Below are 13,289 nucleotides of genomic sequence, written 5' to 3'. Positions count from 1 at the left end.
AGAAATAAGATGTCCTAACTATGAACTACAAATCATCAGAAAATCAGTGCCTGCCTCTCATGGTCTCATAATTCTCATTAGCAGTAGCATGCTTTAAGCTTCAGATTAAATGATGAGATTTACACTGCTAAAGCACTGACAACTTTAGTTATTGAGTTATAACATCATCATTAAATTAGAGACCTAATAGTCTAATACTAACCAAAAAACAGATAAAATTATTTGTCTTTTGGTAATTGGTATAATTGGTACGTAGAATATAAAATGTTAAAATACGATATCAAACATAACAAAGCAATAGGAATAGTTCACATGACCAGACTGTCATCATTTAGTACAGTCATAGAAATACAAATTTTCCTTTAGAGACCCACGTACAATATTTAATATGAACGGGTTCCTTGAACTCTCCCTCTCTCTTACAGAACATATAGTAGTCAGTGCACCTGATGACGCCTTGAATTTCAGAAGGGCATGTGGTCAGCCCCACCAGAAACAGAGCTCGAAGCTGTGGCATGGTTTCGCTCAGCATGACAAAGTTGACGAAGTTTGGTTGGTACATACCAAACGGATAGACGGGGATGTGCATTGAAAATGGCGTCAATGTCCCATCCTTGGCGTGCTGCTATGGCCACCAGAGGCTTGTAGCATGCCTGTCTCCAAGCCCCAACGTTTTCCCCTCTTTCCTTGAAACCTCTTCTCAGTGCATTGGACGCTTCCTCGTCAAGGCAGTGGAGGGCATAACAATGCACGTAGTGTCGCATTTTAGGCTTGTTAATGTAGCTCGCTCCAGCCTTTTTCGCAAACCTGAACACTTGGTTTGTCACCTGTACGATGCGACATATATGTACATCACAGATCATTAACCTTACCAGTTACCAGGTTAATTATCACAATCACCTTATCTCATTATATATCATATTATATATAATAAAAGTTAGGCTTAGACGCCGTGGTTACGCAAAGTGACTTCACCAAATTACAGAAATTTTAATAAATTTTTAGATTTTAAGAATAGATGTATGTATATATATATATATTGGATAAATATAACAAATCAAGTAATGAAAGAAAAGTAGTATTTGATTTACAACTATATCAGTTGTGTTTATCTAAAATGTTATTAACTAAATCTAAAATCAATAGACTCTTCATCTAATCTTTTTTTTATTTAAATTATATTATCACGTGTAACAAAAAAACAACATAGTACACGTAAAAACAAAGTATTAGATGAAGATTTTGGATAAACATACATCCTATGTTAATTCTTCTTCTCTTATAATTCCTAAAATGATTAGAAATCTAATTTCCACACAATTGAAAATTCTCTCTCCATCAAATTGCAAAAATTTTGTTAATTTTATTAAAAAATAGACATATTTTTTTTGTTCTTATCTTCTTCTCCTATAATTTCTAAGTTGATAATTTGATTACAATCCAAAATCTTCGACTTATCCTTATTTTTTAATTTAAATTATATTACTACATGTTTAAAAAAAGAAAAAGAAAAGGAAGAAGCAACGTTGTACACTTTAAAAAATCAGCAAGGAAGTACATGTAAAAAAAAAAAACAGCAACTACTCTTAATATTTAAATAAAACATTAAATTCTTTGAATTTCCTCTCGCCACCTTTTTTAAGATTTAAACTTCAGCTTTACACTCCCACAAATTAGACTAACATTAGACTTTTTATTCATATCAATTTCTTCAATGTGGAGTGTATATATACTAAATAATTTATAATGAATATGTACTATACGGTTCTTTTTCTTTATACTTCTCTTCTTCTACCTACAACCTTTTAGGTATGTATTTGTTTGCTTTAATTTTTTTTCATGAAATCGAATAGGTTTTGTGTATTTTTTTGTATTTTGTTTAACCTAATTTGCTTATAATTTATACAATTTATATGATTATGGTTTGAGAATTAATCATTAAATATGCTTCGGCATGATTTTTTAAATTATTTTTTGTTTTATGACATGGGTTCTAATGGTGATATGTTTCTTTCATCCTCTCAATTTTGATTTAGAGAAAATTCTTCTTTTTAGCTTACAATTAAGCATGTTTTGATAAAAAATTGATTATAAATTGTTCATAAAAATTTGATTTTTTTTTTCCTGATTGAAATAGATTTGGCTAACTATTAGAGTGGTACACTTTGATCTATAAAAGAAGTCAACCTGCCCATTTAGTTTTTATTTTTATTTTTTTATCAATCATTAAATATGGTTTGATATGATTTTTTATCAATCGTAAAATTTTATAATAAAGAACAATGACAAACAAGAACAAGGATATAGTGTACAAAGAAGTATTCAACAATCTCCCAAAGATACAAAATTCTCATTAGAGCACAATTGGTAGGTTACAAAATAATAATTTTATTAGGTGTTATCATTTTATATTTGATAATTATTATACCAATTTTTTTTTCCATTTTTTATTATAATAATTATTTGAGAAATTATTGTTTATCAAATAAAATGTATATTCTATAAGTTTATGATAAAACTGTGCAACGCACGGGCCTTTAACTAGTATATATATATATATATATTCAAGTGAAGACTTATTTTTCCTAGTATTTAAGTTGATAATGAGAAATGGTATCTCTTCCCTATTAATGTAGGACTCTTTCTCTCATGTGAAAGAGGGTTAATATTTTATTTCTTAAATTAACCATGTAATAGTATTATTCATTATAAAATTTTAAATGATATGATATTATATAAATCTTTAGATTTATATTATTAAATATTAAAACTTAAACTATATTTTTGGCTCTCTATGTTTCAAATTTTTATTTTAATTCTTCACATTTGAATCAATTTTGTAAAACTTGATATTATATAAGTGAGGTATTTTAATGGATAGCAATTACTCAACATTTAATAGTCAAATTACTAACATAAATTGACTTATATGGCCGGGTGACATTTATTTGAAACTTAAACGATTATGTTACTAACAAAAATAAACTTATATTTTCATCAAAAAAAAAAGGGAACTTATATGATTAACTTGTCTTAATGGATAATATTTATCTAACACTTAAGGATTAGATTACTAATAGAAATAAATATAATCAATATAACAACAATATCAAACATAAAGGATAAAAATAAAAACAATCCTAAATTTTAGACTCAAGAGTATAATTTAATTTAATTTAATCATTCTTAAAAAAAAAAGAGAGTATAATTTAATCAATATATTAATAAATAATATGGTATATATACCAAAATTTATATACTTTTTTACTCTTGCTTACATATACACGTATATAATCAACCATAAAACAATGGAGGTATAAAATGTGAAAAGTCGTCCTAATTTGGGTGTTAATATGGGTGACAATAGACATGTGGACATTACTTTTGAGAATAGAGAGAAAATACGGTAAGCCTATATGAAAGTGATGCCAAAGTTCTAGGAAGGTGTCGTTGTAAAAGAACTATAATTTCAAATGAAGAGATCGTCTTTGGCCCTGCGAGCTAAAGACAGACAAAGGAAAAAAAAAAGTATGTGATGCCACGATGAAAAGTATGAAGAGAATCCTGATTCCAGTTTTGGTAGATCAAATTCATGAATACAATCGAGACCACGCAAGAAGATTATAAATGCCGTACTTGGGGGGGACAAAAAAAAAAGAAAAAAAAAGGCAGCAAAGGATACACCTTAGAATCCGGGATGTAATAGAGAGGTTTACTATTGTATGGTACGAAATTAATCAGCAGCTGTCGAAAGAAGGACATGCCACCATGCAGTAGGGACTGTCAAAATAGGACACGAAATTATTAAGCATTCCCTCTGAATCTTCAGCTAGCTAGCCCACATTTCATTGCCCCATTTGACAGATCCACCAGCATACGTACCAGCTGACAGGAATCACGAGTTATATATGGAGTAGTTCGACGGTGCACCACAGCACCTAGCTAGCGCGACCGCAAGAGATATATTGAACATGTAGAATGCAACAGTAGCTTTATAACTATAATAAGTGGACCCAAAGGGAAAAGCAAGTGTCGTATCTGGACCGTCCAGATGCAAGTTAAAGTTAACCTAAAAGCTTGAAGATTGATGAAGAAGAAGGTAGAGATGGAGCTAGGCTATGGTTATTAGTTTGGAATGGTTGGTCAGCTAATAATAATTAATATAAGAATGAAATATACTACTATTACCTTGGTGGGGCATTTTTCACCGCGCTCCTTGGCAATGTTCTGGACCTGGATCAAGAAATCACGGCACTGCTCGTAGAGATGGAAAAGGTAATCAAGGCCGTTCTTCTTTCCGCGTGCAACCTCGCCGGGCTCAGTCACAATGAAGGGGTGCTCTCGCTGTCTCTCACTTCCAACATTACCATTCATGTCATCGTCATGATCTGCACCCAACTCATTGTCATCATGATCAACGTCCACCACTTTCCTTTGACCCTTCCTCCGCCGCTGTTTCCTCCTTCCGCCCCCAGCCACCGCCTCCCACGTCCCACCTCCGCCGCTTCCCATCGCTTCCTTTTCCTGTTGCACCGGCTCTTCCGAAAGCCCTGTCCATGCCATGCATGATACATATATAAATATGTTTTCATCATAACTAATAAACCCTCACGTGTTGCAAACCAATAATTAAAATATCACAAAAGTCTAACAATGAGCAGAGCACTAATATAACAGTGTATGTCTGAATTATTCATGAAAAAAGCGGAAAGTGTTGACCACTGAGTATTGACAGTTGTTAGCTAGCGGGAATCAAGATAGATATCATTCAAACAGTTCCTTTACAAAGAAGTTGCATGAACTTTGAACGGAGGAACTTATTGCATCAATAATTTTCTCTGGATGTTGTGATATTGAACTCAAAATTCTTAGACTAAATCTATAACTTCTACAATTTTTGCCTGTTTGTATATTTTCTTTGGATCTGGTGACATTGAACTCAAGATTCTTGGACTGATGTTACATTTAATACGACATATTTTACTACTTTGAATACTGGTCTGTTGACATTGAAAGCACACAATAATAAATAATAATAAAAACTATGAAAAAAAATTATTTATTATAATTTTAGCATGATACGTCAATCAAATTAATTGAAAAGCTAGCGTAGGTTTGTAAGTTGTTGTTGAATATTTTTTTTAAAAAAGTAAAAATGTAAAATTGATGCTGTCTAATGTCTATATTGTTTTCCAAATTCTTATGTTCAAGCCTAAGGTGGCAAGCCCATTGGCGCAAAGAGTAAAAAAAAAAAAGGAAAAAAGTAAAGGAATTGAACAAAGTTGATAAGAGGAAATGGAATGTATGGATCACCTTCTTGGGAGAGAGCATCGAGGGTGTTGGTAGTGGTGTCGGGGGAGAGGAGGTGGCGGCGGCGAGAGTCCTCCTCATCGAGGCGTCTGCGTTCGGCTCTAACTGCAGCTTTAATACCGTACCTCTCTCCGACGAGGAGGTCCCACCTGAATATCTGAGAGAGGCTGTTCATCATGTCGTCCAGCTCGTTATCCTTCATGTCCACCAGAGTATTCACCGTGAACCCAAGCTCTGCTATCCTTGCCGCCGTGTAGTATCTGATCCCATAAGCTTGGAACAACTCCTCAAGCCCTCCCAGCTCCCTTGGCCTCACCGAGTACACTGCTGCTTGTGGTGGCGCCACCGCTTCCAGCAACCGGTTTGTTGCAGCTGGGACAACTCCTCGCGGGTCCCACTTGAACAAACTCGCCGTGAAGGGGTCGGGATCCATCAATGAAGCTTCAAACAAACCTTCGCACAGTCCACAGCTTATTAAATTCTGACTCTCTCTATCTCTCTCTCTCTCTGTCTGTCTCTTTGTGAGAGAACTGAGAACTGTTTTGCAGAGGTGGCAAGCTGTTGCTTTCTATATGGACAGTGCTCTTTTGGGTTTCCCAAACTGCCCCTTTGCTCCTATGCCTGACTTCTCTAGACTAGGAGTATTTGTCATTTGCGGTCTTCATCACTTTTTTTATCACTGAGAAAAGAAGAAAGTTGTTTTGAATTTTATGGACTTTGAAACTTGATAGTCCAAATGAAACTAGTCAGAGACTCAGAATGACTCGATTCGCTCTTTGGCTAGACTTCCCAAAACACAAGAAAGTTTGCCCATGTCAGTGTTGTTTTTCTTTATTCATTATGTTTAGTTATTTTTTAAATCTCTTTTTGGTAGAAGTTATTTTTTAAATCTCATACCATATTTTCCCCTCTTTTCCATAGTCACTGTCTGTTTTTAAACATGTTTTTAGTTTATAAAAATACAGTGTGAAACATTCTCTATGAAAAAAAAAAAAAAATTGATGTGTATTCACACTCGGATCGGATTTGTATAAGAATTATTATTTTACCATCTAAATACCTACTTTATTTATTATATCAATTCACTTTATAATACACTCAATATCTTAATTTTTATTTTTACATCAAACCTATTAAAATGATATTGACTGCATAATAAAGTAATATTAAAAAATAAGAGAGGAGAGAGATTATTCATAAAATTATATGGAGAGAGACAATATTTACACATTAAAAAAGTCTCTTAATGTTTTGAGATTGTAAAAGAGCAACTAAGGGGGTTTTACAACACCCAATACAAATGCTTATACCGCCTTACTTTATTGTAAGGAATTTATTTCCATAGCTAATTTATTAAAAGTAAGATTAAAAAAATAACTTATTTAAAAAAACGTAAGGAAAGAAATTAAATAAAAAAATTGAAAGCAAAGACCATTCACATTAGGTGGTTCGAAAAATTCCATCTATTTAGCATAAAAACCTACATTTTCTATTTTACATACTCACTTTTTAAAACACCTTATATTACATTATCTATTTCACATTATATTATATTAAAATATCAATTTTTCTTAATTTTTTAATTATTTTTCTTTCTTCACATAATAACCATTGTCCACACTTTTTTTTTACCCTCGTAAAGAAAGAATAAAAAACTATATGTAAAGTAAATAGTGTCAGTGTAAACTTACATAATAATGTAAAAATTTTACAAATTTACACATTTTTAACTTAATTGATGTGAGTAATTTTAGAGATTCAATGTATAAAATTGGTACATCATTCTATTTTGAATTGTTTGAGGCAAATGCCAAAGCATATATACTGCCAAAAAGACAAAGATCACAAGTTGGACATATTATTGCCACTCAAAATATCTTAGTGCACGTACCTCTCTTGTCCTTTGCTAAGCCATTTAAAAGGACAATAAATTGAAAATTCAAACAATAATATGGAAAATGATATATAAAGAAAGGCTAATTATTTGATGTTTGATTATTGGGTATTAGGGAAAAAAATTAACTTCAACATCCACAACAATGAGTTAAAAATTTAGCTTTTTAGTTTCACCAAAAGTTACTTTATCTATTTTACATATACACATGTTGTAGCAATGAATCTATTTTAACTTTCAACACAATAAAATAATATAAACATCATAATCAAATAATATATCATCTACAATAAAATAATATATCCCATTATCCAAAAAACATCCATAGCACCAACTAAAATCACCTTTACCATCAGCCACAACCACAACCACCACCACCACCACCACCACCACCAGCCACAACCACCACTCTACTTTGACAACCACAACACGATATAGTAAAAAAAAAAAAAAAAAAACAAAACAAAACCACAACCACAACCACAATCACAACCCCTTCGCCACTAGTCACCACAAACCACCAGCCATGACAACCACAACCCACTACCACTGCCACGACCATAAACCACAAAACTTATAGCCAAAATCCACAAAACCTACTGCCAAAACCAAAATCATCCACCATCACCAAAACCAAAATCCACAAACCCACTATCAAAATCATCCACCACCACTACCATAGCCAAATTCAACCACCACCACCACCACCACCACCACAACCACCAAACCCATATGAAAATACATTTAAAAAAAAAAAAAAAAAACTCAATCGCAGTAAAGAGAATAGAGAGATGGGTGGCAGTGATGGCTTGTGGCTTGGGGAGGACAGTGTCCACGTGGGTCTAATCAGCGGAAGAGAAGTGGGCGACGGCGTGGGTCGGAGACGTGGATTGGCGGCTTGGGGCTTGGGTCGGCTTGGGCCGGTGACATTGAGGCCGACAGAGGCGTGTGTCGAAGGCTTAGGGCTTGGGCCGATGACGTTGAGGCCGGTGGAGGCGTGGGTCGGAGAGCACGGAGTGACAGAGAGAGAGAGACGAGAGTGACTGAGAGAGAGAGGCATTTTCTTTATTTTAATCACCGGCCAAATAAAATAATTTTTTTTAACTCTTATGATCAGTGCATATCTATCTATAGATGTACACTATAGTAGTGGAGCTAAAAAAAATAGATTTAGCTCAACTGCTGGAGCATTATTTTAGTGTTGAGGAGCTAAACTTGGTGTTTGCTACAAATGCTACAAATGCTCTTATGACTCAGACATAATAGGAAGTTGACTATCAACATTGAAAAGGAAAGAATGTTTGTGTCATAAGATTGTTTGAGGATATATATACTAATGGTGTTTGCGCAATAGATGGTAATCTACTAATCTCTTGTGTCTGCTTAATGAATTCTTATTGACAAATAAAAGCCCAAAAAGGGTTATTACATTGGCAGAAAATTTCTGAAACAGTAGGCTTCATTAATTAAGGAAAGCAAGAAAAGGGGGTAACTTGGTCATTTAAAATGAGAAGCATTTAAGTAATACTATTCCTTGGCAACGTAAAAAAAAAAAGTTTCAGGGAAGTACAGAAACTGTCAAGTGTTTCAGCGGTAGTCGGTTTGCCTAAGCTGGTCTGAAAAAGGCTGAATTTTGTACTTTCAAAGACACCCTACGGCCCTACCCTTAGGTAATCCATAACTTTTGAGATTATGGTGTGACAATCAGGTGCTTCTCTCTCTCTCTCTCTCTCTCTCTTTCTGCTCTCTTCTTCATTCTTATTAGTTCTTACCCACATCATGTGATAGCTGTCAATATTGAACACCTTCTGTGTTCTGGCACACATGTCATGGTTCCAATGGCACTGCAAGGCTTGTGCAAAGCAAGAACACGTTATGAACTAGCCGATGAATGACCTAATATTATAGGACCAAAAAGAAAAATAAGGGTAGTAATATTATTTTAGTAAAATTATTTAAGTTTTTTAAAAATATATGTAATGAAAAAATATTATAAAAATATGTGTTATATTATTTAAATAACAATTTTAATACCGCACTCAAACACCCTCTCAAAGTTTGAGAAAACACTTTATTATAATATAATGGCTTTATCTTCTTTTCAGAATAATTAAACTGTGGTCAACCAAACGTACTACTGAAGCCAATGAAATATTGACACGTCAAGACCCTGTTGGATGCTTACAGTTCGTCTCTCCTTGTCCTTGACTCACTGCATCTGCATGTGTCAGTTGCTCACCCCTCAGCCTCAAGTTCAGGTTCAGGCTTTAGCCTGGCTTTGGCTTACATGAACAGTACTCTTCCTTTTACTTTGTTTGTCCTTTTGGTTCATTGCGTTTGCTTTGCTCTCCTCTATTATCATTTCATTCATTGATTAAATTCCCCCACCCACCCACCCACCGAGCTTTATCATTTCGTTCATTCATTTGTTGTTTGAAGATTTGCATTCTTTTATTGTCCTTCCATCGAGTTTTTCAAATGATTCAGTACAAAACGAGTTCTTATTTTCCTGTTCCCTATTGAGGTTGCATAACACGGTGAAATAGTTAAACAACACATTTTTACAAATTATGTTACAATTTACTATTGTTTCAAAAATATGTTGAGATTTATTATTTTTTGGATATTTGAGTGTGGTGAAATCGAGTTTTCTATGATACTCGAGTTTATGGACCTCGAGTACCATAAAAAATTTTCAAAATTTTTCTAAGTATATTTTTTTTAAGAACACGAGTTTCATGACAAACTCAAATTTTACCAACTTGAGTTTCAAAAAAGATGATACATCCTTATAATTTTTAAGGCGAAAAGTACCTTTTAATCCCTACATCTTTAGGAGATTCTCATTTTAATCCCTACATTTTTTTTTTTACCGCTTTTAGTACTTATCTTGAAAAATGCTTTTCATTTTGGTCACTGCAATTACATCAAAAAGGGAAAAAACTGACGTGGCAAACGACAAGAATAAATAATACTAAATTAATGTCCACGTAGCCTAAATTAATAATAAAAAATATTTGTTGGCATTAAAAAATGACATGTCAACATCTAAATTAAAAAAATTATTTTATTAATTTTAACTAAATAAAAAAATTAAAAATAGAACTAAAAACTAAAAATTATATGAATTGAGATCTAAGTGTGTCTTGAACAAGAACAATAAGAATACAAACACAGATCCAATAATACAAACCCAAAAATAAAAAAAATAAAAAAAAGAAAGAAAAAAGAATGAAAGGTTAAAATGGTAAAATAACCTTAGGATTGAAGCGCAATTGCTAGACTTCAGAGGGTGGAGATTCGAGAGTGGCGATGGTGGCATTGGTATCCATAGTTGTCAGTATCGTACGATACACGATACGTATCGTACGATACGTATCATATCGTGTACAAAAAGTTTTATATTGTAAGGGCGTATCGTAAGTGCTTATGAATTGTCCGATACATAAGTGTGTATCGTATGAATCGTATGGTATCAGTGAATCGTATATATTGTACTATATATAGACATGTGAGTTTAAAATGAGTTTTTTTGTTAAAATTTGTGATTTTATTTTATTTAAACAAGTTGTTAGACTTTGTTAACACAAAATTATTGGGAAACTTAATTAAGTCTAATGAAATAGCAAGTCCATGAGTTTTTTTCCTCCCTTCTCTTTCTCCTACAAAACTTAGACTATACTCATAACACTCACTTTTATATGTGCAAATTTATTTTCTATGCTATTAATAATGTATTAAATGAAATTATAATTATTTTTTATTTTTTTATTATTATTTTGAGTCTAAAAAGCTAAAATGCCAAGAAAAAATATAAAGAAAAAATTATTAGAATAAAAAAACCAAAAAAAAGAAGTAAATGTTGATAATAATAAAGAAAATGTCTATGAAAAAATAATTTTTCAAGATGTTCAACATGATGATAACATTGACATAGATGGAGTTAATTAACCAAGATGAAGAAAAGATATTATTATTTTGGTTCATATATCATGTATTACTTCTGAGTTTAATCAATTTGAATGTGCATGTTATAAAGATAAGTTAATTTGATTTATTTTGTTAGCTTTGTTAAATTTTATTACTTAAGTAATGATTAAATTGATCATTAGTTGAATATATTTTGAATTTATAATGAATATACCTTTCATATTTGTATATCTATAATTATTTTATAATTTTACTAGGTGTTTGAATAATTTTACTGCAAGCTTCATTGCAGTAAAAATTGAGAGAGAAGAGCGACTTTAGTAAGAGAGTCACTGTTATTTTTGAAGTGCATTTGAAGTTTTGGAATCTGGATCCAAATGGGTTTTTTTTTTTTTTTTTTTTTTAATTTCTGGGTTTGTGTTCTTGGATCTGGGTTTGTGTTCTTGTTGTTCTTGTTCAAGACACGCTTAGATCTCAATTCATATGATTTTTAGGTTTTAATTCTGTTTTTAATTTTTTTTATTTAGTTAAAATTAATAAATTAATTTTTTAAATTTAGATGCTGCTGTGGCATTTTTTAATGCTAATTTTTTTTATTATTAATTTAGGCCACGTGGACATTAATTTAATATTATTTATTCTTGTCGTTTGTCATATCAGTTTTCTCCGCTTTTGATGTACCGGCAGGGACCAAAACGGGAAACGTTTTTCAAGATAGGAACTAAAAATGGTAAAAATAAAATGTAGGAACTAAAATGCGAATCGGTTAAAAATGTAGAGACTAAAATGTGCTTTTCACTTTTTATTTTATTTTATATTTTTTCAATTGATATATTGCTAATTTTTTTTCGAAAAACTGCGGTAGTAGGGCCATTTTCGCATAACACATTCTTTAAAGAAACAAAAGAATGCTCGCCCCAATTGCCCACTAAGTACCCCCACGTAAGAAAGAGATACGAATTATGGTGGCAGAGGATCTTTGGGAGATTGGCCCAAATCCAACACTTGTACAAAGGCCGAAGCCTTCATTCCAAGAGGCCTAGTTATGCATTAACAGCTAGCGGTTCTAATAATTATGTTTAGAAACCATTCTTGTTATACTTTTTAGTGGTCGTATATGATATGACAGTTCGAAACTGCACTTTTTTTTCAACTTTATAAATTGTTGGATCAATTTCATAAAGAAAAAAAATATTAAAATAAATTGTAGAATTACTTTTATGTCACTTTATTTATTTACTTAATTTTTTTATTAATTGAAACTTATATTAGTCCAACCGCATGGTACTTATTAATATTTGTTATTTTTAAAATCTTATTTCTAAAATATTTGATATATAACTTGTCATGCTATTGCATTACAAGACACAGTTTTTTAGTGTTCTTTAAATAAAATACCAGTATGTGGGAATATATTTGATTGAGGATATTAATTTGATGGAAGCTCTCTTAAAAGAAGATTGATCTAGCGGATTGATCACAACAATCACAACTACGATGGCAGTAAGCACTCCAAAAATTAAGGCATTGTTTGGTATAGCAGCCATATAGTATTTAATGCTTGGGGGGGGGGGGGTTAGGTTGGAGATACACTTCATATCAATTATCCAAAGAAATGTTTAGAACCGCGAAGACCTTGGTTTTAGTTGGTTGGTACTTAAAATGGAGTTACACTTTTGCCTTTGTATTCTCTTCTTATACCCCACAAAATTCATGATCTCTCACTCACTCTCTCTCTCTCTCTCAACTTTGCATTAAATAAAAAAGGTAATTGTTCTTTCACACTCATTGATATGTACTATACAGAATGGACACATAAAACATAACATCGACAATTTCACATATAATATTCATATTTAAAAAGTGAAATGAATGATGTGTATAGACGATAGACAATAAAGAGTGAGTGAGAAAAAATGCCCAAATAAGAAAATTTGAAAGGTATATAGTTTTCAAATTAAAATATTCTAATATTTTGACATTTATTTAATCGTTTGTCATTTTTAATTTTCTTGTTCCTCAAAATTTTGTAAACATCCGCTTTGAAACAAAGCTATATCTCACTCAAAAAAAAGAAAAAGAAAAAGAAATGGTACCTTAAACTTACTTTTGGCATAATTTATTTCTTGATGTGTGTGATTGAGCACAAGAAGAC

At 32.1% G+C, this 13,289-nt stretch overlaps 1 protein-coding gene across 1 annotated transcript; it reads right to left on the bottom strand.

Annotated features, from left to right (window-relative positions):
* Positions 1-255: 255 nt before the first annotated feature.
* Positions 256-5,938, bottom strand: LOC115965668 (floricaula/leafy homolog). The gene is made up of 3 exons (XM_031084943.1): positions 5,314-5,938; positions 4,189-4,550; positions 256-827 (listed from the first exon to the last, which is right to left on the bottom strand). Exons 1-3 carry the CDS (start codon positions 5,741-5,743, stop codon positions 465-467), a joined length of 1,155 nt encoding a protein of 384 aa, XP_030940803.1. The 5' UTR covers positions 5,744-5,938; the 3' UTR covers positions 256-464.
* Between the last annotated feature and the right edge of the window lie 7,351 nt (positions 5,939-13,289).

This window comes from Quercus lobata, chromosome 10, assembly GCF_001633185.2.
Source record: "Quercus lobata isolate SW786 chromosome 10, ValleyOak3.0 Primary Assembly, whole genome shotgun sequence".
Lineage (NCBI taxonomy): Eukaryota > Viridiplantae > Streptophyta > Magnoliopsida > Fagales > Fagaceae > Quercus > Quercus lobata.
The sequence above is the reverse complement of the archived record's forward strand: the minus strand, read 5'-3'. Positions and strand labels throughout refer to the sequence as shown.